Source organism: Bos taurus, chromosome 9 (genome assembly GCF_002263795.3).
Source record: "Bos taurus isolate L1 Dominette 01449 registration number 42190680 breed Hereford chromosome 9, ARS-UCD2.0, whole genome shotgun sequence".
Classification (NCBI taxonomy): Eukaryota; Metazoa; Chordata; class Mammalia; order Artiodactyla; family Bovidae; genus Bos; species Bos taurus.
The window spans coordinates 97,796,318-97,823,786 of NC_037336.1; the positions used below are offsets into that span (position 1 = coordinate 97,796,318).

General features: G+C 40.9%; 1 protein-coding gene across 8 annotated transcripts in view; it reads right to left on the reverse strand.

Moving 5' to 3' along the window:
• PRKN (parkin RBR E3 ubiquitin protein ligase) overlaps positions 1 to 27,469 on the reverse strand; it is a 1,234,790-nt gene that overhangs the window by 838,513 nt on the left and 368,808 nt on the right. For all 8 annotated transcript variants that reach the window (XM_024996692.2, XM_024996689.2, XM_024996685.2 and 5 more), the window contains one exon: positions 26,553 to 26,778. In XM_024996692.2, the coding sequence (XP_024852460.1) occupies positions 26,553 to 26,778 (226 nt within the window). The remainder of the gene's footprint in view (positions 1 to 26,552; positions 26,779 to 27,469) is intronic.

Below are 27,469 nucleotides of genomic sequence, written 5' to 3' on the forward strand. Positions count from 1 at the left end.
TGCACTTGACATCCCCTCTCTCTATGCTATTCCTCTCAGCACTGCATGCTGGTTCTCTAAATACATTTACAGCTCCGCTTACAGACACCACCCTTTTGGAAGGAGTTCATTTCCAGCTCACTCTCTAGTCATCCAACGTATTTTACATTTCTTTGTGCACACAACATCACCTTAAATTACATATACATGTATATGTATTAATGTATCTACTTTGTTAACTGACTCTCCACTGCACTGTCAGCTCCTTATAGAGTGAGTTCTATTTGTATTGTTTACCATTATTTCTAAGCACTTAGATCCATGCTGGCACAGGTCAGACAACTGGAGAAAATGTTAATGAATGTACATACTTTTTCATAGGCTATGTTATAAACAATTCTGAAAATCTATTATTATAATATAAAGTGATGTACAAATATACATGACTGAATAGCAAGCTTGGAAGTTTTAATCAAGTATGCATATGCGTATGTCTTACTTCAAATTGCAGTGCTGGAGAAGACTCTTGACAGTCCCTTGGACTGTAAGGAGATCAAACCAGTCAATCCTAAAGGAAATCTACCTTGAATATTCATTGGAAGGACTGATGCTGAAGCTGAAGCTCCAGTTCCTTGGCCATCTGACATGGAGAGCTGACTCTTTAGAAAAGCCCCTGATGCTGGGAAAGATTGAAGGCAGGAGGAGAAGAGGGCAGCAGAGAATGAGATGACCAGACAGCATCACCAACTCAGTGGACAGAATATGAGCCAACTCCAGGAGAGAGTGAAGGACAGGGAAGCCTGGCGAGCTGCAGTCCATGGTGTTGCAAAGAGTTGGACATGACTTAGCAACTAAACAACAACAATGTCTTACTTCAGCATCACAAGCAACTCTGGGCCCAGTGAACTCATGACGCAGTTAGACGTGTGCATCTGTTGACCATAAACTTAGAAGCAGTTTTGACAACGGCAAATGTTCACAGAGCAGGATGTGTCGGATGCATTTGGTTTATTCCGAGTCATCTCTAGGGCTGGAAATGTCTGCTGAAACACATGGGAAGAAAGACACCCTCTTGGAATTGAATGCTCCTGCCACCTTTCTGCTCTGCAGAGGATGCCTCATCAGTTTTAACTCTGAGCTCTGCAATAATCCTGGAAGACAGACAAATGGACTGCAGCATGCCAGGCTTCCCTGTCCTTCTCTGATCCCTCTTCTACTATAAGCCAAATCAACTTGGAAATAAAATATTAAGAGTGCTAAGATATCAACCCGGAGAAGGCAATGGCACCCCACTCCAGTACTCTTGCCTGGAAAATCCCATGGATGGAGGAGCCTGGTGGGCTGCAGTCCATGGGGTCACGAAGAGTCATACACGACTGCACAACTTCACTTCCACTTTTCACTTTCATGCATTGGAGAAGGAAATGACAACCCACTCCAGTGTTCTTGCCTGGAGAATCCCAGGGACGGGGGAGCCTGGTGGGCTGCTGTCTCTGGGGTCGCACAGAGTCGGACACGACTGCAGCGACTTAGCAGCAGCAGCAAGATATCAACCACATAGACAAACACCAGCCCCACCCCGGACACTCTCCGTGGAGGCTTCCTTATTGGCCATAAATTCCCATTCAAATAGTAATACCTCTGATGGCTTATGGAGAAAGCTTATTTTTAAGATAGGAAAACCTAATTCATTACCCCACTGTTCTAAAGAATACTGGTATTACACATGGACTTCAAAACGATACAATTAAGTCTTAATAGAAAAACATACATTTTAAAGTGGGGAAGAAATCCTTGAGAAGAAATTTAGCAGCAATATTACATGTTTCCTCTAATTCCCCAAAGCCATTGAAGATGAAGAAATGCTTCTTATTTATGTTCAGAACTTCAAGAAAGTGATGTGATGTGGGAGCGAATCCTGGAAAGACAGAGACGACAAGAACAACTGTGTCTCGATGTGTGTCCAGAATGGCTGACACTGTTTGCCATCGTTTGAGAAAATAACAACCCTGATCATAGTATGGTCCCCAAAAAAACTCCTCCTGTGTGGAAACTCCATTCAATCACTTAGTATTAGGCATGCCAAGGTTTCTATATGATGAAATTAAGGTAATATTTCTTCATTCATAAATTGGAGAACCTAATTTAATCACATTAACCACTGTCCCATGTGATTAAATGCATCTCAGAGACAGAAAAAAAAAAAAAAAATCAAACAATCTCGCTGGGCGATCTCTCCCAGAGAAGAGAGTAAGACAGGAAAAGACACTCCTTTGCACAAAACAGCACTACTCTGGGATTTCACGGGTCCCAGCAGCAATGAGCGGCCACAGCCATGGTCAGGACCAGGCTATTGTGTGGACACCAGTCCTAACATCCCCATGTCCAGTGCCACCTGTCACCACCTGTCACACACAACTGCATGGAGATGGAGGTTGTCACCTTGGTGACTTTCACACCCTTCACCTCCCACCCAGGTTATATTCAGGGCCTTTGAGAATCTCTTTTTCCCCCCAAATTTAATTTTTTTATTTTTTATGGGGGTACAGCCAATTAACAATGTTGTGGTAGCTTCAGATGAACAGTGACGGGACTCAGCCGTATGTATACACGTGTTCATGTATCCATTCTCCCACAAGCCCCTCTCCCGTTCAGCCAGTCATGTAACGAACTAGAATCTATTTCCAGCTTGGTTTCAGAATAAGAACTTGCTCTCACAGCAAAGGGAGAGAGGACTCATTTCAGGACTCAGAGGAATAACGAGTGGGCAAGTGGCTACTCAAGGATTTACTGAACCTGACAAGTTCTCTGTCCATGGCCAGAATACTCCTGACCCCAAGCCACCACCTTTCTGCTGAATTTTAAGGGCCCGTTCAGGGGCTGTATGTGAGGTCCCTGTGCAGACCCTCCTAGGTTCTTTCTTCTGCAGTGATATCCGAGCCTGGGGAGGAGGGCTGAGGACCCAGAGAGACAGCTCCTGCTGCTCACCATCCCATCCCTGGCTCTCGCCAGCCCTCCTCACTAAATACACCAGAGCTTACCAAAGGGCCTGTGGGGAATCAGAGAAAAGTGGATCAGTGGATTAACACTTTCACAGCCCTGAACACAGGCAGAAAATGGAACCTTGTTTGGTGTAAAATCACCAATTTGCTTCCAGGTTGACATTAAACCATAGCTTTGACTAGAAGGACCTTCGTAGGTAAAGTACTGCTGCTGCTAAGTCGCTTCAGTCGTGTCCGACTCTGTGCGACCCCACAGACGGCAGGCCACCAGGCTCCCCCGTCCCTGGGATTCCCCAGGCAAGAACACTGGAGTGGGTTGCCATTTCCTTCTCCAGTGCATGAAAGTGAAAGTAAAGTTGCTCAGTCGTATCCGACTCTTAGTGACCCCATGGACTGCAGCCTACCAGGCTCCTCCATCCATGAGATTTTCCAGGCAAGAGTCCTGGAGTAGGCTGCCATTTCCTTCTCCATAGGTAAAGTAATATCCTTGCAAAACATTGATATAGGGATGAAATGAGTTAACACTGCAGGAAGACTTCCAACAGAAGACTCCTAACTTCTAACAGAAGGATACTTCTAACTTCCATCAAAATACTTTGATGGAGTATTTTAGACTCCTATGTACAGGCAGTCATGTAAATACTGCAAAAATACTGAAAACCATCTTATTATTTCACCATTAACTAAGAAAAGAAATGTTTTTAATGTCTTCACTATCTACATTAAAATGGTTATTCACTAATACTGGCTAATATTTGTATGTGACAGAAAAATCTAAGCTTATTTTTAAGGTGAAGCGTATGCATTTATGTATGTATGTATTCTTTGAAACCAAAGGGCGAGATCCCCAGGCATTAACCAGGGACAGATGTGCCATAGGCCTCGGGCTTAACTGAGTGAGTGAGGCCAGCAGGAGGAGGGTGGAACCTACAGCAAGTCCCAGCTGGGTCCCAGGGAGCCTTGTCTGCCAGGTCTAGGACTTTGAATTTTGATTTGTTAAGTTCGTTTGATCCATTGAAAGGTTTGACTCATTTGATTAATTGAAAGGATTTACCATGAGAAAAATCGCATGAGTCACATTTTCAAATTAAGTTCAAGTATCACTAATGTGATATAATGTATTGACCAGCTGTCCTGTAGCAGTAAATTGTAGTATTCCAGTCACACCGAGGCCTCGGTTTTCTCATCTGCAAAAAGAGCGGGCTGGGCAAATGACCAGTTCTATGTAAGACTTAAGCACTGGAGATATCTTACTTAGGGATTCCACTGCAACACTTAGGTTTTTTACCTGTGTTAAGTCAATGAAATAGAGAGCAAGTGTGTGAAAAGGGCTTCCCTGGTGGCTCAGACGGTAAAGAATCTGCCTGCAATGCAGGAGATATGGGTTCAATCCCTGGGTTGGAAAGATCCCCCAGAAAATGCAACGGCAACCCACTCCAGTATTCTTGCTTGGAGATTTCCATGGACAGAGGAGCCTGGCAGGCTATAGTACATGGGGCCGCAAAGAATAGAAAACAACTGAGCGACTAACACTTTCACTTATAAAAAATGATATAAAAGGATAGGTGTGTTATTTTGTGATAAGAAAATAGCTGAATCAGAGGCTTAAGTGGTATTTGGCTTTTGACTGATTTTTCAAATATGAAATACCAAAACCTACTGCCACATCCTACCCGCCAGGAGGTTTTTAAAAGTCTTATTACCAAGGGGTAAATTGGGAATCAGAATGTATTCCCAGCTGCATAACTATGAGGTTGCCTGGTTTTAGTCAATTAATATTCTTATCTGAAGGCAATGTTGAATACTGTCTGAATGTCTGTATGGTTTAGAGCACTACCTAAAAAAGCATGATACATCCTCCTCTTTCTGATATTATGGACAAATGATGTAACTACCCATGAATAACATGTATACAGAACACATATTGACAAGGCTGAATTTCACCCAAGCTCCATGCTCCTGCAAACAGTGAAGATTTAAGAAACTTTCATCACCACTTTTTGTTCCAGAGAACAGCTTACTGTGGGGAACCACCCTTCCCCATACAAGCCATGATGCGTCCCCACTTGATTATCGATGACAAGGAAAGACATGGACCCTCCAACTTCCTGTTCTTTGTTTTGTACATGAATATCTGAACTGCCGGTCCCCACTGATCACGCAGGAGACAGTGCTTAGCAACCAAGCCCCTAACTCTGGCCGACACTCAACCCAAGTCAGCAGCCTCTCCTGAGACTACTGTCTGATCTACTCTCCTTATAAAGTTACCCCTGAAGATCCCCTGGAGAAGGAAATGGCAACCCACTCCAGTACTCTTGCCTGGAAAATTCCATGGATGGAGCCTGGTGACTCCATCCATGGAATCGCAAAGACTGGGACACAGTTGAGCAACTTCACTTTCACTTTCACCCTTCTTAGCCAGTTCTTTCTAGCCTTGTCTCTTCCTTTCTATAAAAGAAAACCTCTTCTTTCAAACTCCTAAGCAGCTTGTAGATCTTCTGGTCAGAATGGTCATACAATTGTAGCAGTCCTCTTGACCTCTTGCAATGATTTATTGATAACTCTTTCAAATAAAGTCTCTTCTTAGTAAATGGGGATGCATTTTTTAATTTGACAATATTTATAAGGAATGTTTTCTTAAGAGGTTAGAATAGTTTTCACAGTTTCTCAGTTTTGTTTAAGTTTCCCTCTAGAATTTGGAAGAAAAATCGTATATAAGACGTATACAAGGAAACTGGCAAGTTATTAGACAACAAAAAATTAAATCACCAAAGAAATTTATACAAAGCATAGGGCAAGACACAGCACATTAAAAAAAGTCAGTGAAACAATAAAAACAACAACATGTTAACAAGGAACCCACAAAGGAAAAATGATTTACATGATCATTTCACACTTTTTACCCCTTCACATAATGGAAATTTCTTTGTTCACACTATCTCCAGAAGTCTGTTAAATGTTTGTGATGCTTCAGTGCTTTTCCAAAGAAAATTTTGTCAGGAATGAAAAGAGCCTTACCTATCAATAACAGAGGCAGTGGAAAGATCAGAGGAAAAAAATTAGTCTGTCCAAAATACATGGTTTCTCCCTTAGCTCTCCATCACGGAAGCAGGTAGAGAAGGACAGCTTACCCTATTCCATCTTTATATGTGAGAATTTTAATAATAAGGAAATAGTGACCCAAGTATTTAAATAGGTCATGAATTCATGTAATCTTCTATCACTCTCAATGTGAGATGTCCAGTAAACTCAGATGATTCAATATACATAAATAGTCATTTTATTTCAGTATCAAGGGTAGAATTCGATTAAAACGTGCTTTCAAGTACTAGCTGTCAAACCAGAAGCAAGGCAGACAGCCCCAGCCTGAGACCTAGAGGAATCTCCTTGGTCCCTGGGGCATACGACATGAGAGCCCAAGGCCAGGTTGTCCAAGCAAATATGTGTCTCAGCAAAGAGCTGACTCATTTGAAAAGACCCTGATGCTGGGAAAGATTGAAGGCAGGAGGAGAAGGGGACGGCAGGGGATGAGATGGTTGGATGGCATCCCCGACTCAATGGACATGGGTTTGGGTGGACTCCGGGAGTTGGTGATGGACAGGGAAGCCTGGCATGCTGTGGTTCATGGGGTCACAAAGAGTCAGACACGACTGAGCGACTGAACTGAATTGAACTGAACTGAACCAGTATAATATGTTCTGCCTAGAATGATGTTTTGAAAAAAAGCAATAGAATCACTGACCTTAGAGATTTTAAAGATTTGGGCTGATATCCATCTCTTACTTTTCAGCAGAGAATTTTATGTGTTGACCTGAATTTCCTTGCAATGTTTGAAACTGAAAGTAGATAATGTGTGTTAAAGTTAAAAAGCTTAACAAATTATTTTGCTCCATTGCACCCTGTACTTTTACTTCAGTTCTGCCAATTGTCCTTTATTAGGCCTTAAAATTACCGTCACCATTATCATCACTATTTTGGTCAATCATGTAGGGAAATATACCTGGATTTGGATTTTGTTAAGAGGTCTGGAACACTTTAGAATTCTATAAGAATTTTAGTAACTATATTGCACCAACTATTAAAGGTATAATTTAGGGACCTCCCTGGAGATCCACGTGTGCAGGGGGCATGGGTTCTATCCCTGGTCAAGGAACTATGATTCTGCATGCTACTTAGCATTACAGCTTGTGTGTGTGTGTATGTGTGTGTATATATATATATATGTATATATATATATATAATATGCAAATGATATATAAGAAATGCATCAAGACTTTCATTATTTTATCCCAACAGCTATAGAATCACGTAATGAAATGACAAATAACAAAGATACATCAGGTTTTCTTCAATTCAGATGGTGACATTTTATTTAGTTCCAGTAGAATTCTTTCTAGAAGGCATTTTTAAAACGCTGAATTTCCTGCATATTTTCCCCCGCAAGTAACTAATTTAACAGTCTCCACTCTAAAATCATTTATGTATTTATTGATCGTACAGCCCTTGGATGTCTCTAAAATAGACTTCTGCATTTAAAATGAGAAGCTACAAAAGAGATTTTTTAAAATAAGAAATAGCATATAAGAGAAGGAAAACAAAAGTAGATATAAATTGATCTTTGACCCTCCCAGGATTCAGAGCAAAATGTATACACAAACATACCAAGCCATCATCTTATTGCTGGATAGTTTTTCCTCATTTCTCATGAATCCAACAGGTGCAAGTTTCTTTAGTATTTATCGTGAAAATGCAGTTTCCCACAATATTAACGCTATTATATATTTGCACCAAAAAGAGAAATTCAACTGGGAAACTAAGAATATTGTTCAGTACATACTGAAAGCAGATGGTCTGAAGTGACCTCCTAGCCACAGAGTAAAATATGCTAATTTTGATGAAGTATCCTTTTATTTTCTTATTAGTCCACGTCTGTATAAAATTTCACTAGATATTTACCCTTTATGAAGTATATTTAAACAAATGAGTTGTCTCCTAAATATAATCACTTCTTAAACAACAATTAACTATTACCATATGCAAAAATATTTTCTGGTAATATATTCACAATGTTGTGGTGAATTAAAAGATCATATTCACATCTACAAATACCTTCCCTATCTGGCCATGAAAAATCTCTGAGTTACATCAGACAAAAGCTAACTCATATGTGCTCTCACATCCTTGCCCCTTACCTTGTCTATGAGATCATCAACTTCAATTAACATGAAAGAGACTTAAGAACAGGAACATAATTAGACACTTTCCTGAGAGGTAATTATGTCATATAATGATGACTATTCCTCAAAGTGCTCCTGAATTCATTAGAAGAAAACATTTCTTTTCCACGTGAATATTGCAAACTTCCGGGGTATGGGGAAAGGTGATGTTCTCATCAGAGTTCAAAGCATATGATACGAATGGGGTCCTCCACATGACGATGTCTGCAATCAACTACCAAGTGTGTGTTCTGTTTTCTGAGATGGGCTCAATTTATCATTTTATTGAAAAGGTTTCATTATGCTAATGTCTTACAAAATCACGCTCTGCCATTGCTGGAAGGTCATGAGGGGATATAAATTTTCACATTGAGAAGCATGAGGTTGAATAGCAGTCTCCAAGGGTTAATAAGAAGTCATCCAAGTGTGCTCAAGGACTTATCAATGGCAACTCGGATGCTTGTCTAGTTAACAAAAGGAAAAACAGGAGAATATTCTAAGTTAAACATTAAAAAAATATAAACCTAATGCGATAAGTATAGGGGTATTAAAACTTGGCTTCAAGTGTAAGGCTAGCTATTTGGAAAACAAAATCTTCAGCTAAATTTTGATTTAACTATGAATTTGAAGTTTCAGTAGATCAGACACATATTAAATAGGTCTGTGTTACATAATATCTAGACTGTTTCAGTTCTCTACCACCTCATCTACCATTTTCAAATACTCTCACAAATAAGCCTTCTAAAGGTCTAGTGTATGTGCAAGATTAATATGTATATTTTTGTGTAACTTTGTGTTTATAATGTGGGTGTTTAGGTTTTTGTCTAGCCCTCAATCCCACATCTGAGTCTCAGGAAAAGAAGTAGGATGAGCTACTATTCATTTCAAACTGATATCATTCCCTAGAGTAATGTTTGTTTCTATCTTTCTAAGAATTATTGATTCCCTCCAATCACCGAGGACTGTGAACATAATTCATGAATATATTCCATTATCAATCCATCAATAATTTGTAGTTATGGGTAATGACTGTCAAACAGCTGAGTAAAACCACTTATAACCAGATAGCTCCCTTTGGACCAATTATTGTAAATCAAAGCAACACTGAAGGAAAACAGTTGCTCTTAGAAATACTTGTGTGGTATACATTTGGCATCCAGTGTTCTAGGGAAGCCCGAAAACAACAGTAACTGCTTGCTGGACTGGCATTCTGTTGTGGCTGGTTCCGTTACTGTGTGCCCACAGAGGTTTATATTCTATAAAATGAGTGTTCTTTAAATCCGGGAGGCCGTTTTGAATGGATCACTGATCACATTGTGATGCTATTCTCAAAGAGGTGATGACTAAGAAGCCAGGTATGGTTCAGGCCTGGGCAAGAGCAATCTCATACTGTGTTAAAGTACAGAGATGGAGTTATACAACATGTTCTTTCATGACCTGGAACTAATTTGAAAGAAAAAAAAAAAAAGTTTTAGAAACATGTCTAAAATGGTTTGAAAACACAGTTCATAAAATTGTGTTTGAACAAAAAAAGAGAGAAACAATTATATAACTCCTTTACAAATGCATATTATAAAGTTTCTCATTAACTCAAAAAATATTGAAAAGTGGTTTTCCTATGGCTGTTATGCATTTCCTGTCAACTGATACATGTGTTCATGTCAAAGGCAAATCTGGGAAAAGTAGACATCCTTAACACGGGAAACCATTACTCAGATATCTTATAAAAATGGAGATATTCATTGAAGGTTTCAGGATAGGGTGGCTGTTGTGTCAAAGTGTATACCATTAGTGTTAATTTTACAAACCAGGCCAAATCAAGTACTCATGAACACCTGGATCAAATTCAAAGACAATGGAATTTTGAACCAAAAGATTTTGGTTCAAATCTTAGTTTCAACAAGTTTTAGAAATGGATCTTGGACAAAACATTTTGTCTCTACTCTCAGATTTTGTGTAAAAGAATAATAATTATATTCCAAGTAAAAATCAAGTAAGATAACATACATGTAAAAGTTTCATAAATTAAGTGTTAGAAAAATAATAGTTATTCTGTTTAGAGTTAAAAACAACATGTCTCTTCAATGGATTTAGGGCAATGGTTTGTGGGAAGAAATACCATTCTCTGTAACAATTCACACATTAAATAGAAATGCTTTAGTTTCACTTTCTCAATATTCAAAAAAATATATATATGAAACTTGGAATTAGGTCAAAGAGATTATTTTTGTTTCTTAAGTGCTATGTAGATCTATTCCTTGGATTATTTTGCAACATTGTAGGGATGGGAGTTTATTTCCATTAGAGATGCAAAGAATTTCTATCTCGTGGAACAGATGGACTCAAATGTTATCTACTGCCCACCAAGAACTTAACAAATTTTGTATCTAACCAAGCAATCTTATTCTACCTACCTAAAATCTCTAGGATTGCCCAGAGAAAAATCACCAACCTCAGTTATGCAGATTAGACCACTCTAATGGCAGAAAATGAAGAGAAACTAAAGAACTTCATGAAGTGAGTGAAAGGAGAGAGTGAGAAAGCTGGCTTAAAACTCAGCATTCACAAAACAAAGATCTTGGCATCCAGTCCCATCACTTCATGGCAAATAGATGGGGGAAAAGTGGAAACAGTGACAGATTTTATTTTCTTGGGCTCCAAAACCACTGTGGAAAGTGACTGCAGCCACAAGAAGTATGCGTGCTCCTAGGAAGGAACACGATGAGAAATCTAGACAGTGTATCAAAAAGCAAAGACATCCCTTTGCCAACAAATGTCCATATAGTCAGAGCTATGGTTTTTCTAGTAGTCGTGTACAGATGTGAGAGTTGGATCATAAACAAGGCTGAACGCCAAAAAATTGATGCCTTCCAGTTGTGGTGCTGGAGAAGATTCTTGAGAGTCCCTTGGACAGCAAGGAGATCACACCAGTCAATCCTAAATGAAATTAACCCTGAATATTCATTGGAAGGACTGATGCTGAAGCTGAAACTCCAGTATTTTGGTCATCTGATGCAAACTGCTAACTCATTGGAAAAGTCCCTGATGCCAGGAAAGATTCAGGGCAGAAGAAGAGGGTATCAGAGGATGAGATGGTTGGCTGGCATCACAGACTCAATGGACATGAGTCCGAACAAACTCTGGGAGATAGTGAAGGACAGGGAAGCCTGCCATTCTGCATTCTCTAGGGGTGGCAAACAGTCAGACATGACTTAGTGACTGAACAACCACCACCACTCTAAATTCTTTGAAACAATTTATACAGTTACCTGTTTCCCTATTAAATAATTAGTTGAATAAAATGTTGACATCTGTTCATTTCATATTGGCAGGACAGTCATAGTTTTACCTATTTGAAAATCAAACTTTGGCAACTTTAGAGGACTCAAGTAAACTGCCTTACCAGAGACTTCATGGACTATAAAGCCAAGGCACATCTTTTCTCGGTTCCTAAGGAGTATCTTGAGTAAAAAGCAATGTTAACTCTACCAGCCCTGTTACTCTGGGTTTCCCCCTTTCTGCCAATTTCATGCTGCTGGTTTATTCACTCCTTGCAGGTCACAGTGAAGGCGAAATGGTTTTACAGTCTGACTCACAAAGTATGAAGATGGAATTAACTCTCCTCTGTTGAGTGTTGCTGCTAACTCATTTCAGTTGTGTCTGACTCTGCGACCCCATGGACTGCAGACTGCCAGCTTCCTCTGTCCATGGGTTTTCCCAGGCAAGAATACTGGAGTGGGTTGCCATACCCTCCTCCAGGGGATCTACCCAACCCAGGGATCAAAGCTGCATATCCTGCATTGCAGGTGGGTTCTTTACCACTGAACCACCTGGAAAGTCCATTAAATTATATATAAATATATACATAAATTTGTAAATATATATATATATATACATACCATATATATATAGGTAGGTAGAAAAGTAACTTTGCTTAGTCTCTAAGTTGTGTCCCCTTTGCGACCCCATGGACTGTAGCCCACTAAGCTCCTCTGTCCATGGGAATTTTTTAAGGCATGAATACCAGAATGCGTTGCCATTTTCTCCTCCAGGGGATCTTCCCGACCCAGGGATTGAACCCACGTCTCCTGTGGCTCTTGTATTGCAGGCGGATTCTTTACCACTGAGCCACCTCAGTTCTTTTTTTTTTTGCTTATTTTCCTACCTGTGACCTCAAATCAATTAAAAACTTTTCACTTGCTGGGAAAGAAAAGAGGTCTCTGAAATGCGGACTGGTAAGTTGCATGGTTCTGTGTTTACTTTCGGCCTGTTACTAAAGTTGTCGGATTGAAACGACGAGTCCTCTTTGGGGCTGTGTGTCCACATATCTGATTCGGAGAGCTCTCTGCCGCTTGTCAGGTGTGGGATGTTTGCTTGCCACCAAATGTGATTAATAAATCATTATGTCTCATGAATTACAGATGTTTCTATCTGGTTCGTTTAAGGATGCAAGTACCTATACAAATGAAATATTCACAATATTCACAAAAAGAAAAGAAAAGGAACTTTGAATACTTTGAATGTGCTAGACATTAAAAGAAAAACATCCTTCTTATAGAAAATACTGGGCTTCCCTGGAGGCTCAGTGGTAAAGAATCCACCTGCCAATGCAGATTCTATCCCTGGGTCTGGAAGATCCCCTGGAGAAGGATATGGCTACCCACTGCAGTATTCTTGCCTGGGAAATCCCATGGACAGAGGAGCCTGGTGGGCTACAGTCTGTGGGGTCACAAAGTGTCTGATACAATGTAGCAACTAAACAACAACAACAGCAGGAAATACTAGCTGAGGAATCTCTGAAGAATTCAAGTTCACACAATGAAGGTGGGTCGGTGGACATGTGGATTGTTTTAATAATTTGGATTTAAGAAAAACATCTCTATTCTTAGATATATCAGCTTGAAATATGGGATAAGATTTTTATATTTTATAAAAAGTTAGGTCTTGATTTTATATGAAGAGAGTAGTTAATCTGAATGCCCTACACTTCTCATAAGGATTTATTGATTAATTAATTTAACATTACATGATATTTATTAAAAATATACTTTTATGCATTTGAATTTGACTAGGTTGGGTCATGATTCCGACAAGCGTTTTATAACAATTATGTTTTATAGTGTCTCACCCAAAATATAAGTTCTTAGATCCTTATATAACTTAAAAACCTAGATTAATATTAAATCATACTATTTAATGAATAATATTTAGGTAGTTGGATAACTTCTATTTAGACTGAATACAAAAGCATTGATACCTAGGTATAATTTTAAGTTCATATACTTATGGTTCTTAAGTTTTATATGATATATATTGCTTATATATTTATGTTAATTTAATGTCAATTTTTGTTATTTCAAACATTTACTTAAGGCTACATGTTGTTCATGTTACTTGTGTTGCTTTTACAATTCTTTTATAATTGATATTAAGATCCTTTTCTTCTTCATTTACCTCACTTTTAACTTAGTAGACTATGACTTTGTTTACTGAACTGAAACATTTATAAACAGTGTCTGATTTTCACTAGTTCACAAGTTTCAGAAAAAAATACCTTTCCTGAACCTCTTTACTTTTCATGGCAACACAGTTATTTGCATAGGTTTGATAAAAATTTGTTCTCAACTTACCAGGATATAATTGCGCAAATTGACTGTGTAACAAAGGGTATGCACTGAGAATGTTGTTTGAGAAGAATTTCCACTTCATCACACTATGGCATGACAGCACACAATTAAGGGATGATAACTGGTTTTATACTTATAGCCAATACCTACAGGGCCATCAGAGAAAACGAGTTTGGTACCCGGAAAACACAGTCCCATTCACATGGTCATAACTGCTGTCCAGTGTACTAGATAACTCCACAGAGGAATGTTTATTAGCCAGTGTGGTATCTAATCCAGCAATCTCATCCAAACATTTCTTCATTACACACACACACATACACACACACAAATGCTAGAAGGGGTTTTCTTTATTGCGACTTTGAAAAATTTATACAAAAGTAAATGATAATAGGAAATAGTACAAGAATGCATGAAGGGGAAGAAAACTTAGCATTTAATTAAGACTGCCGTAACTTGAATATTAATATATGGGAAAAATAAGCAGCGTGTTGGATACTGTGATTTAGAGATGGCACTAAATGACATCACTGCAGCGTGGAATAGAAGAAGGTGTATCATAGTACTTGTGCGCACACACGAGGTGGAGCACTTGGGAATAAGATTCAACTACTTGTGTACAGAATTTTCAAGTCAGAGTCCCTTGAAATGTTGATTGCAATGATTAAGATAGCTGTTTGTCTCTGACAGAAGAACTGGATCTTGCTTCAGAAATCTATACTCTTCCCACAATTCAGAATCTTGGACCCAGATGAATTACATTCTCTAGTCTCAAAGTGCATCAACAGATTAACCAAGGAATGCTGACTTTATTCATGTAACATATTTTTAAGCATCTACTACCTGCTAAGCTCCAGGTTAGGGAATACACACAGCATGGAAGAGATGAAATCTCCTCTCTTGAAGTTTACTTTCCAGTGGGGCTTGTACAACCTGTGTGAGCCACTCCGCTGTTTATGGTCCTAATTGTATACTGTAAATTTAGTAAATTATGTTAAAAGAGCACATTTCTTCACACAAACAAGAAAATGATTTGCCATCAATTCCAAAGGAAAAAGATACCCTTGAAAAGGATAAACATAAGACAGAAAAATAACAGTCATGAAAAATACTGGATTGTTCTGTAAATGAAAGGTAACAAAAGATTTGCGGTAATATGAAGCAAGTGATAGAAATGTGCCCTACATGCAGCATCCCTAAATTACTATCATTGAAGATGTGCAATATTTCTTATTGGCACAAAGAGATTAGATTAAGCAAAGGAACCAGAGCTATGGTTATAACTTCACCAGAATAAGGTGACACATCTAAGATACAGTGGCTATGCCAGGAGTATGAAAGCATTAAATACTTCATAATAATCTTCATCACTTTCGTATATGGTCAAGTTGTATTATGCTCCCTTAGAAAAAAATTCTAGTTCCCAGTACTTTTGGTCCATCTTTTCCTAAGATTGCCTTTATTTGTTTAACATATGAGACACCACCAAAATTTCAGTCATGTCACCATGGGAGTTAATGCAGTAAAATAATATTTTCAAATGATTCAACAATTTTTAAAGAAAGGTGTTGTCACAGCCATCAGCGACAAATCAAAGAATTCTGGCTGGCTTTTATCACCAAAATCTTCATATTGGCATCAGAAATCCACGCAACAAGCAGGTTTACAAATAACTCTTCAGGCAGAAAATCACTTACTAAGCTGTGTCTTTCTATTTGTGACAATAAAGAAATTGCCTGGCAAACAGTAGCAATCCTCGAAGGCTGGCAAATCACATTTGCCTACACCATCTTTCTAGGTTAAAATGCTTGCCTTCGTTTGTCAGTGGGTTAGTGAAAAGTGTCTAGTCTTTGAAAGGCAGAACATCATGAAAATGTATACAACTTTTTGTCTTGAAGCTATGTAAGAGTGAATAATATCAGGCCCATATAAGGCTCCACGTGGGCTTCCCTGGTAGCTCAGCTGGTAAAGAATCCGCCTGCAATGCAGGAGATCCTGGTCAGGAAGATCCCCAGGAGATGGGAGAGGCTACCCACTCCAAGATTCTTGGGAGTCTCTGATAGCTCAGATGGTAAAGAACCTGCCTGCAATGCAGGAGATCGTGGTTCAATTTCTGGGTCAGGAAGATCCTCTTGAGACGGGAGAGGCTACCCACTCCAGGATTCTTGGGAATCTCTGATAGCTCAGATGGTAAAGAATCCGCCTGAAATGCAGGAGACCTGGGTTCTACCCCTGGGATGGGAAGATCCCCTGGAGGAGGGCGAGAAAACCCAGTCCAGAATTCTTGCCTGGAGAATCCCCATGGACAGAGGAACCTGATGGGCTACAGTCATGGGGTCTCAAACAGTCGTACGCAACTGAGAGACTAGGCACAGCACAGCACAGAGATCGACATATTAGATTCACAAAAACAACAAAAGGCTTCCCAGGTGGCTCAGTGGTAAAGAATCTGCCTGCCAATGCAGCAGACATAAGTGACAAAGGTTTGATCCCTGGATTGGGAGGATGTCCTGGAGAAGGAAATGGCAAGCTTCTCCAGAATTCTTGCCTGAAAACTCCCATGGACAGAGGAGCTTGGCAGACTACAGTCTACGAGGTCGCAAAGAGTTGGCAATGACTGAGCAAATGAGCACACACGCATGCAAATATCAAAAAGAGATATCAACAGCACGCGGTGCCCAGTGCTGTGGTTCACACCGTGACTCTGGTCTGAAACAGGTGCCCCACCTGATCAAACCTGAGTCTGTGTGCATCGTCTACTTGCTGACTTAGAACCTGACCTCTGCAGCGTCATTAAGCGCAACACTAATTTGTCCCCATACTGCTCTCATCCATCGCTGGTGTCAGGGCCAGGTTGACAGGGTCCCCTGTGGTCCACATCTGTGACTGATCCCCAGCTAATCTGCTCTTTGAAAATACTGCAAGGAGCCAAGGGGTCCTCTGAGCAAGTCCCAAGAGAAAAAAGTTAAAACAGCATCATCCTTTTCCTTTTTTTCCCTTATTGAAACTTCATTCCTGTCTATGTTGTGCCCAATGATGAAACACAGATTGTCAAGAGCCAAAAATTATTTGCATTTTCTGATGGAATATTCTAAAAGGAGTAGTGCATTGTCTACTGGAACGTGAGGAGACAACCCAACAACACTGTACATGACCGAAAGCCGAAAGGCAACGAAGCTTAGACGCCTAAGAGAACAGCCAGAGGAGTTTTGTGATTCCTCATTACCCTAGAACACTCACTGTTCTAATTGGCTCCTAATCCTGTGGTAGAAGTGACGACAGTCACAAATAAATAAGCTACGGAAAATAAAAAGCCCCACTTCAAAAGCAGAATAAGCAGAAAGAAAGTAGTCATGAATAGTCTCCAAAATATGGAAGTCTCCAAAATATGGAATGAGGGACCTAAGTTCTGTTTGTTTGTTTTTTATAAATAAATTGATGTGGTGGCCCTGGATCTATAAATTTAGATTGATTTTAGTTTCAGGGCCAATATCAGGCCTTTTGATCATGTGAGCTGAAAAGGGAAAGCGTAATGAAAAACAGCTAAAAGTTATTAAGTGCGCAGTATATGCCAGGCTCCGGTGGAAGCACTGGTCATGAACCAGCCAGGGTCAAATCTATGAGGTAGGTAACTCATCAGTCTCTATATTATAAATGGGGAAACTGAGGCCCAGCATTAATGTGTGGAATTGACCTGTGGACCTTATTAAGCGGCAGATTCCGATTCAGCAGGTCTGGGATGGGGCCTGAGGTTCTCTGCCTTTTTGACAAACTCCCAAGCGATGCTGATGCTGCTGGTTCACAGGCCCTACTTCGAGCAGCGAAAAGTAAACTGTCCAAGGTCACAGAGCTGGTAGGAAGCAGATCCAGGATGGGGCTCAGCCAGCCTGGCTTCAGAGCCTGGGCTCTTTGCCACGGAGCTTCGTATCTGGGTCACAGACATTGCTCCCTGGGATACTGCGCACGGTTCAAGGACTGGAAGCAAACACCTGTCCCCTTCTCTAGAGTATTTTTCAGCAACAACAAATATTTATTAAGGGCCTACTACCAAGAAACGGGCAGTGTGGGAAACACTCAGGATACATGAAGCCTTCCAGGCTGAGGATTTTCATTTAATCCACTAGCCAAACAATTGACCGTTTGGTTCCCAAGCAAATTACAATTCCACTGATGGACTGAATGGCTTCGCTGGTGGCTCAGTTCTAAAGAATCTGTCTGCAATGCAGGAGACACAGGTTCGATCCCTGGGTCAGAAAGATCCCCTGGGGAAGGTCAACCTACCAGAGTATTCTTTCCTGAAGATGGACTGAATATTCTGGTTAGTTTAATTGCCCTTCACAGAGAAGTCAGAGCATGAACTGTCAACAAATCGGAGTGTAATAACACACCTCTAACACCAGAGGTGTTAAATTCAATTTAATCTTTGGGGATTGAGGAAGAACTTTCATGATCAAACAGACATTCAGGAGTATCACTTGGAAAAGTAATTACCATTCAATAGATTTACAGAGTGTATGTTTGGGCTTCATTCTATGGTATCACCTAAAGGGTGAATGAAAAAAGAAGGTCATGATGGTTTGTTTACTTGTCCTGAGGGTTTCCGTTTCCATTATAAAAAACACAGGGAACTTTGTCCTATTTATGTGGCAGCCTGGATGGGAGTGGGGTTTGGTGGAGAATGGATACATGTATATGTATGGCTGAGGCCCTTCTCTGTTCAGCTGACTCTATCACAACATGGTTTGTTAACCGGCTATTCCCTAATACAGAATAAAAAGCTAATTTCCTTAGTTGGAACAAACATTTCTGAATTAGGTGTAAAATTTTTGGAAGCTCCCGGTCGTACAAACCAAGACCTTCAATAAATGTTTCACAAAATTTAGTAAGTTTTAAATGAGTTTATTATAAGCAGTCAGTTTTTATCACTTAATTTTTAATTTTTTCTTTATCTTCTTTCTAACCAAATCACACACACACACACAACGAATCCAGCTGCCTGCCTGCATTTCTGGCACAGTCTGGATTAATTAGAATGCTCCAGTGAGTCCCAAGACAGACTTCACCAGCTGAAAACTCGCTGCCTCGGCTCCCTCTCTCTTGTCAAGTGCAAATCTGACCATCCTGGCACGGGGCAGCGTCCTCGGAAAGTCCTCGGAGCTCCAAGAGCAAAAAGGGGGCACTGAGGCCCCGGGCCCCACACCCCCCAGAGGCCGTGCACGAAGGAGCACACAGTCACGACAATCCTCACTGAGTCCGGGTGCAACTCTCCTCCCACTTTTAATCAAACTACTACTCTGCAGAGAGGACTTCAGAAAAATTGAAAACGGCCCAAGGTCCCAGCACACATCGTACCGAAACTTCACAACTTCAAAACCGCCACTCCCCACCACTCTCCCCTACGGCTCATTTCTAACTGCTCATGTTCTAAAAGGGACAACATTAACCCAGAATGCTTCCACAGACTCAGGTGTGCCCCAGCTGGTGGGAAGAAAGTGCAGGGTGAGAAGGCCGGCCTCCATGCGTCCTCCCTATTTGAGGCAGAGAGCTCAACCCTCCCAGCCCGCACGGAGACACACTGAGGTCAATGGCTCACCCATGTAAGCATCTGGGGTTTTCTCTTTGGCGTATTCTTTGTCACTCAGACACTAGGCACTCCAATCCAGCCTTGCTGCTGCTGCTGCTAAGTCACTTCAGTCATATCCGACTCTGTGCGACCCCATAGACAGCAGCCCACCAGGCTCCCCGTCCCTGGGATTCTCCAGGCAAGAACACTGGAGTGGGTTGCCATTTCCTTCTCCAATGCATGAAAGTGAAAAGTCAAAGTAAAGTCGCTCACTCGTGTCCGACTCCTAGCGACCCCATGGACTGCAGCCTATCAGGCCCCTCCGTCCATGGGATTTTCCAGGCAAGAGTACTGGAGAAGGTTGCCATTGCCTTCTCTGCTTTACTGGACTGCATATCTCTTTTGTATTTAAAGAAAAAAAAATGTGTCATGAATTGCAAAGAGGTGAACGAGACTGAACACCACCAACTGGTTGACACATATACTGATCTGTATGGAGTGCTTGATGATCTAATCTTGCCTTTATTGACTTCTGAGGCTTAGACTGTGATAGGTGCTCTGAATACTCCATGGCAGGTCACACCATGCTATCTGCTGCTGCTGCTAAGTCACTTCAGTTGTGCCCGACTCTGTGCAACCCCATAGACGGCAGCCTACTAGGCTCCTCTGTCCCTGGGATTGTCCAGGCAAGAATACTGGAGTGGGTTGACACTTCCTTCTCCAATGCATGCATGCATGCTAAGTAGCTTCAGTTGTGTCTGACTGTGTGCGACCCTATGGACAGCAGGCCACCAGGCTCCTCTGTCCACGGGATTATCTAGGCAAGAATACTGGAATGGGTTGCCATTTCCTTCTCGAACTATACTATCTACATGCATGTATTCACCATATAACCCTACCATATGTGATGAGATAGAATTGTGACCAGGACCAGCCATACTCCAGGCAGTGAAGGTAGGAAGTGTAAGAGACATATTTGTATCTGATGCAAAAATGTGAACAAGTAATTAATTACACGGCAGTACGTCATCCCTCAGTGTCCATGAGGTGTTGGTTCCAGGAACACCCCCAGACATCAAAATCCGGGGATGCTCTGGTCCCCTATACAAAATGGTGTACTTTTTGCATATAACCTACACTTATTCTCCCATGTATGTTAAAACATATCAAGACCTGAGTTTGAGAAAACTCTGGGAGATAGTGAAGGACACGGAAGCCTGGCTTGTGGCAGTTCATGAGGTTGCTAAGAATTGGATGCTACTTGGCAACTGAACAAGAACAACAGATTACTTAATAACATCTGCTGCTGCTGCTGCTAAGTCACTTCAGTCGTGTCTGACTCTGTGCGACCCCATAGACGGCAGCCCACCAGGCTCCCCCGTCACTGGGATTCTCCAGGCAAGAACACTGGAGTGGGTTGCCATTTCCTTCTCCAATGCATGAAAGTGAAAAGTGAAAGTGAAGTCGCTCAGTTGTGTCCGACTCTTAGCGACCCCATGGACTGCAGCCCACCAGGCTCCTCTGTCCATGGGACTCTCCAGGCAAGAGTACTGGAGTGGGGTGCCATTGCCTTCTCCAACTTATAACATCTAATACAATGTAAATACTATGTAAATCATTGTAAATACAATGTAAATGCTATGTAAATAGTTGCTAGGTGATTATACCATATACAAGTTTTGCTTTTGGGGACTTTATGGAACTTTTTTATTTCTAAATATTTTTCATCCCTAGTTAATTGAATCTGCAGATGTGGAACCCAGAGGTATGGAGGGCTAACTGTATATATAAAGTACAATAAAAAGGAAAGAGCACCTCATTCTGCTTTTAGGAATGGTGCTCATACTTCTGGGAAAGGACCACAGGACTATTTTCCTTACCTCAAAATCCCACCCCAAATGTCTGGTTGGCAAAATTCCCACAACACTGCAATATCATTTTATGTTTTCATTTATAATATTGAAACAGCATATAATAGTAAAATTTTCTATGTTGTAGAAAAAAATCAAATACCTGGCAGAATCATGAAGTATTTGTAATAACTGGATGTGAAAGTGACTTTATGCTGCTCTAGTATGACTGCCAAAATTTTGTTGTTTCAGGGGAGATTTAAGGTTGCCTGATGCACAAGGAATTCACAGCCTCTGCTATGTACAATACATATTTTCAAGTATTTGAGACTTGAGTTTTGGATAAAACGAGAATTAAGTCTGAAGTTTATCACTTTATTTCATTAGTAGTTTTCCCTAATTGATTTGTATGTTGCAACTCCTGATAATTCACAATCTCAGAATAATTTTCATCTCGTACAACATTCGACCAGTGGCAAAAAATTACTAAGAAGAACATATTTTCTAATAATCGTGATGTATCTATAGTATGGGCCCAAGGTTCAAGTCTTAAAAGCAATTTAAATTATTTTTAATAGACTTCATTTCTCAGAGCAATTTTAAGTTCAGAGCTGTGTTTATATGTGCTGTGCTCAGTTACTCTCTATGTCCGACTCTTTGCTGCCTGACAGGCTCCTAGGCCCATGGAATTTTCCAGGCAAGAATTCTGGAGCAGGTTGCCATGTCTTGCTCCAGGGGGATTGAACCCACACCTCTTGTGTCTCCTCCACTGGCAGGTGGACTCTTTACCACGAGCACCACCTGGGAAGCCCAGGTTCAAAGCAAAACTGATCAAAAAGCACATCAGAAAGAGAATTACCATATAGCGCCTTCCCCACACAGACCAGCTTCCTTACCCTCAGCATCCCCCACCAGAACAGGGCATTTGTTACAACTAATCAACGTGCACTGACACATCATTATGATTCAAATTCCAACATTTACATTAGGGTTCACTCTTAGTGTTGCATATTCTATGGGTTTTATAGTCTTCTCAGTTTGATTTCTTTCACTTAGTTATACGCATTTAAGGCTCCTCCATGTCTTTTCATGGCTTGATAGCTTGTAGCCTGCCAGGCTCCTCTATCCATAGGCTTTCCTAGGCAGGAATACTGGAGTGGGTTGCCATTTCCTCCTCCAGGGGTCCTTCCCCATCCAGGGATCAGAACTCAGGTCTCCTCATTGCAGGAAGATTCTCTACCATCTGAGCCATCAGGGAAACCCTTATTTCTTTTTAGCACTAAACAATATTGTCTTGATATTCCATATTTTATCTACTCACTTGTATAAGAACATCTTAGTTGCTCCCAAATTTGCGCAATTGTGAATAAGGCTGCTATAAACATCCATATGCAGATGATTGTGTGGACCTATGTTTTCAACTCATCTGAGTAAACACCAGCTAGAACGACCAGTTATCTTTCTCACCAGAAAGACACGCTCAGGTTGCACTTATTTGCTGCATCGACGTTTGCGGCTGCAGCCCAATTCTCCACCCTTTGGAGCCCTCTCACGTTTGGTGGGCACCTCAATTCTTCCTTGCCTAATTCATACCCTCTGGAAATGCGCAGAAAACTGAGTTTATTTCTTTTAAATTTCTTTCTAAAGGCAGAAGGTTTCAAACATGTTGTAACCAGAGATCTTTTCTCTATTCTTTCTCTCCAAAGGAAATACACTGTAGATGCTTCACATATAAAACTGGTAATTATGAGACTCATCTGCTTACTATGGGTTGATGTGATTGGTCCACCTGTCTTTCCCAACCTTTTCCCCACCTAGTTGAAGACTCTAGGTAGGACTCAGAGTTGAAAGGTGGGGAAACATTTGCTATAGGGCACCCCACTCCAGTACTCTTGCCTGGAAAATCCCATGGACGGAGGAGCCTGGTGGGCTACAGTCCATGGGGTCGCTAAGAGTCGGACACGACTGAGCGACTTCCCTTTCACTTTTCACTTTCCTGCATTGGAGAAGGAAACGGCAACCCACTCCAGTGTTCATGCCTGGAGAATCCCAGGGACGGGGGAGCCTGGTGGGCTGCCGTCTATGGGGTCACACAGAGTCGGACACGACTGAAGCGACTTAGCAGCAGCAGCACTCCTCAGAGTAATGGCAGCACTAGGATTTCTGAGTCTCGTTCTTGGCTAACAGAATCGGACCTTTTGGCTCTGGAATAAGCATTGAACAAGCATGCTCACTAGTGTTTGTCAGTTTGCAGGAGAAAAGGGGATGACAGACCATCAGATGGTAGGATGACATCACTGACTCGACATACATGAGTTTGAGCAAGCTCCGGGAGTTGGTGATGGACAGGGAGGCCTGGCGTGCTGCAGTCCATGGGGTCCCAAAGAGTCGGACACTATTGAGCAACTGAACTGAACTGAACTGACCCTGGCCTCATAGAGACACGCGTAAGGAACTAGAGTGCAAAACAGAAAACAATGAGAGGAATGAGCCTTCTGAAAAGGAGATGATTCCACTTCAGAAGGTTAAGGGATCACTCCATGCAGTTGCAAGTTTTCAGCTGAAAACTTAATTTGACCTGCACAACCCCCCTTATTCTGCCTGTTCCTTACCACATGCAACATAACGTTTGCCTCCCCTATAGCACAGGAAAGGTGTCGGGAGAGCTCACTCCTGAGCTGAGGTGAGGCAGGAAGAAACACAAGAGGATGCTGGCGAACTGGTGTGCCAGCGAGCGGTGCCAAGGGCATTCCTAGCCAGCAAAACACGTGCCACTGACAGGGCACCACTGGTCAGTGGGCAAATGAGAAACAGGGCAATGAGAGGTCAGATATATGAGGGCTGTGTGGAAAGTCAGGGTTAAAAAGTCTGTCACCAGAAACAGTCAGGAGCCTTCAGGCCCTTCTTACACTGGTACTGTACAGCGTAAATTTATACCAGTTTCTTAGAGTGATTGTGTTGGCTGAAATGATTATACATTTCACTAAAAATATAAGTAGACTGTTAGACATCTAGAAGAATTTCCTGAGTATACCTGAACTTTCCATAGTATACCTTTCACGATAGAAGGAGAATATTTTGTTCACTAGAAGTATGATCTACAGAGAGAACCAGTGGAAGGTGTCAATGATTACAAATTTATTAATCATAAAATAATACTCTCACGAAGACTGAAGGCAATTTTATAATGAAATAAACAAATAAGACTGAACTTCTAAAATCTTCAGATAAATAACCAGTGACCAGATAGTAGAGTTACATACATTAGGAAACACTAAAGTATCTGAATACTTACAAATGACAATTATTCTACTTATATTATTATTAATGTTCAGGTAATACATGTAAAGATTTAATTTTCATCTAAAGATTTTGAATTGGTTCATACTGATTTTCAGTTCTACTATGGCCTTCTCCTTTTCTGTTCATTATATCAGTTTTGGGGAGTTTGATATTGAAACTCAAACTAAAAATCTTAATTTATCTACTTAAAAAAATAACTGTAATACATAGTGAAACTATATGCAACTTTGTTCTTTATTTTTCAAGTCTCCTGTAAATGTATTATCATACTTTCAAAATTTATGAAAGAAAAAAGAAAGGGGGGAAAAAAGAGATTTCCTATCAGATATGTTAGGACATCTAATTCCAAACTCTTCATCTCTAAGAACTTTTTTTTTTTGTAAACATGTTAACCTGTGTCACACTGTGGGAAATTCCCTCATATATACCTTTCAATTCATTACTTCTCTCTTCGGCATTGATAAATTGCTCTTTTCACCAATCTGCTGAGGATTATTTTTTTAATTCTAGTAGTTAAATTTATATTCTATTCAACAGCTACCTTTTTCTATTATGTCTTCTGTTTTGATTTCCACTGTTTTTTAATTTTATGTCTTAATTAACATTAAACATACCTGTTTTGTATTCTGTTTCAAACTGTTCTTTTATTTTCTCACATTTTCTGGGGAACGAATCTTCTGGCTTACCTTATATGCTCTCCTCCACTCAAAGTAAAGTAATCCTTTATTTGATTTATAATGTATATCATGAGGACTCCTTCAACAGAGCTGGATTATCTCAGGAGGTGTCAATGCCACGACCTCTGAGCCCTCTCTGAAATGCCTTGGTCCACATCCTGCTTGGAACCTCAGAAGTCCCAAAGCTTGGGTCTGATATTTATATTAATTCCTTATTCTGGACAACAAGCGTGTTGCAGAGGTTTAGGCTGGTCTCGTTCCCCCTCGTTCCCCACTTGTTTTTTTCAGTCTCCTTGATGCCCAGTACATGGGAAGGAAGAAAACCCCAACACAACCACCTCAGGCTCAGCACGACGGTGACTCATGCACTTAAATTCTTGGTTTATCCACTCCTCTAGTCAAAGACAGCTGTGTTTTTTCCACTTATTCACTTATCCCTGGAAAATTTTTTGTTTTTTTTTTCTTAAATCTGACTTATGATTTTATAAATATTTACTAAATTTTACTTAGCAATTTTAGCAAGAGGTGTCCGCTTTGCTGGTTCCAGACGTCTCTGACCCCGTGAAAGTCAGCCCAGCCCAGGGCTGCTGCTGTCTTCAGACGCTCCATGTGGGAGGGAAATAAACTGCTGCCCTGGAAAGTGACTGTTACTATCTCGTGTTTCCTGTCACCTACTCAAAAACAGTCCTGTTACACCTTTGACTATTTAGACTGGAGAGGAAAAACGAAGGGAAACATAGAATATTGTCAAAATAATAAAGAGATTGTCATTCTTGCTAAAGCAAACTTTTGAAATAGGCTGCACAATAGAGACAAGGAAAACTTCTTTAAACACAAAAGGATATGATTGACAACTGTCATTTTTTCTTATGACATGAAAAATGACTAAAATTACCTCTGACAGGTTCTCTTTCTACTTAAAAATAATAATAATAATCATAACCATAATCAGTCAAAATGCCTTGTAAATAAATAAACAAGAAGAGAGAAAGCACAAGTGAGCGGGACATTCAGTGCCTATACTGTGAGCCCGGCACGAGGCGCCCCCGTGAGCCCATCGCCCCCAGAACCTCCAAACAACCAAAGAGGATGATCGCTACGGGCCAACACTTTTCTCATCCCTTAGGTTCATTCTTAATTGGAGAGCTCTGCTTTGCAGTTCTTGTTAAATGTGTCACCTCAAATCTTAGAGTGACAACGGACTCTAGTCATGCCTCCTTCCAGTGATTTGGAACGTGTTGTGATCTATGTATTCACACTCACAGTGAGGCTGCTCTCTGCGGAGACTTCAGCACGCAGAACCCCGCCCGAGCCGCCGAGAGAGGCATCAGTTACCTGGCCTGCGGGCTGACGAGGCGCCGCTCTCCTCGCCGTCCTGCAGTATAACAGCCAGGCCCACCGAGTCCGCGGGGAGCATCGAGCTGCTGAGGTCCACTCGAGTCAGGCTCTCGGGCTCCCTGTCAGAGCGCCCCCAAGCGGGCCGCGGGCTGTGCCCTTCTGGGCCTTTTCTCCGCGGTCTCAGCACAATGTGAACGATGCTCTGCTGATCCAGGTCACAGCTCTGAGTGAGGGAGACAAAATCACAAGAATGAGCAGGCATTGAAGCACAGGTGGAGCTGAACTTGTCTTCAGTTCTACAAAACAGTATGTTTCAAAACTGACTTACCAAAAAGGACATGCCCTTATCATTATCAAATTTAAATACTAGCAGCCCTTTCTGATTTTGTTATCCCCCTTTCTGTTTTAAAAAGTACAGAGAATTTATTACCAACTACAGGGCAATTTTCTCTAGAATTTACAATACACTTATTTCCAGTAGACCCCACAAATACTCCAGAATCACTAGCAATCACACCACCAGGCCAATGAAGTAAGAGGAGAGGTTACCAGCACTGTTGTGATCTTTCACTATTTCAGTCTATCTCACAATTAAAACCAGTGAACATCTACAAAAATGTCCTGCAACTTATATTGATTTGTATGAACCACAGCGAGCATCATTCCACTGGTGGAAAACTGAAAACATTCCCTCTGAGACCAGGAGCAAAACAAGGATGCTCACTCTTGCCACTTTATTCAACATAGTTTTGTACGTCCTAGCCATGGCAATCAGAAAAGAAAAAAAAAAAAAGAGAGAGAGAGAGAGAATCCAAACTGGAAAAGAAGTAAAACTGTTGGTGTTTGCATGACATGATACTACACATAGAAAATCCTATAGATGCTACCAGAAAACCACGAGAGCTCCTCAATGA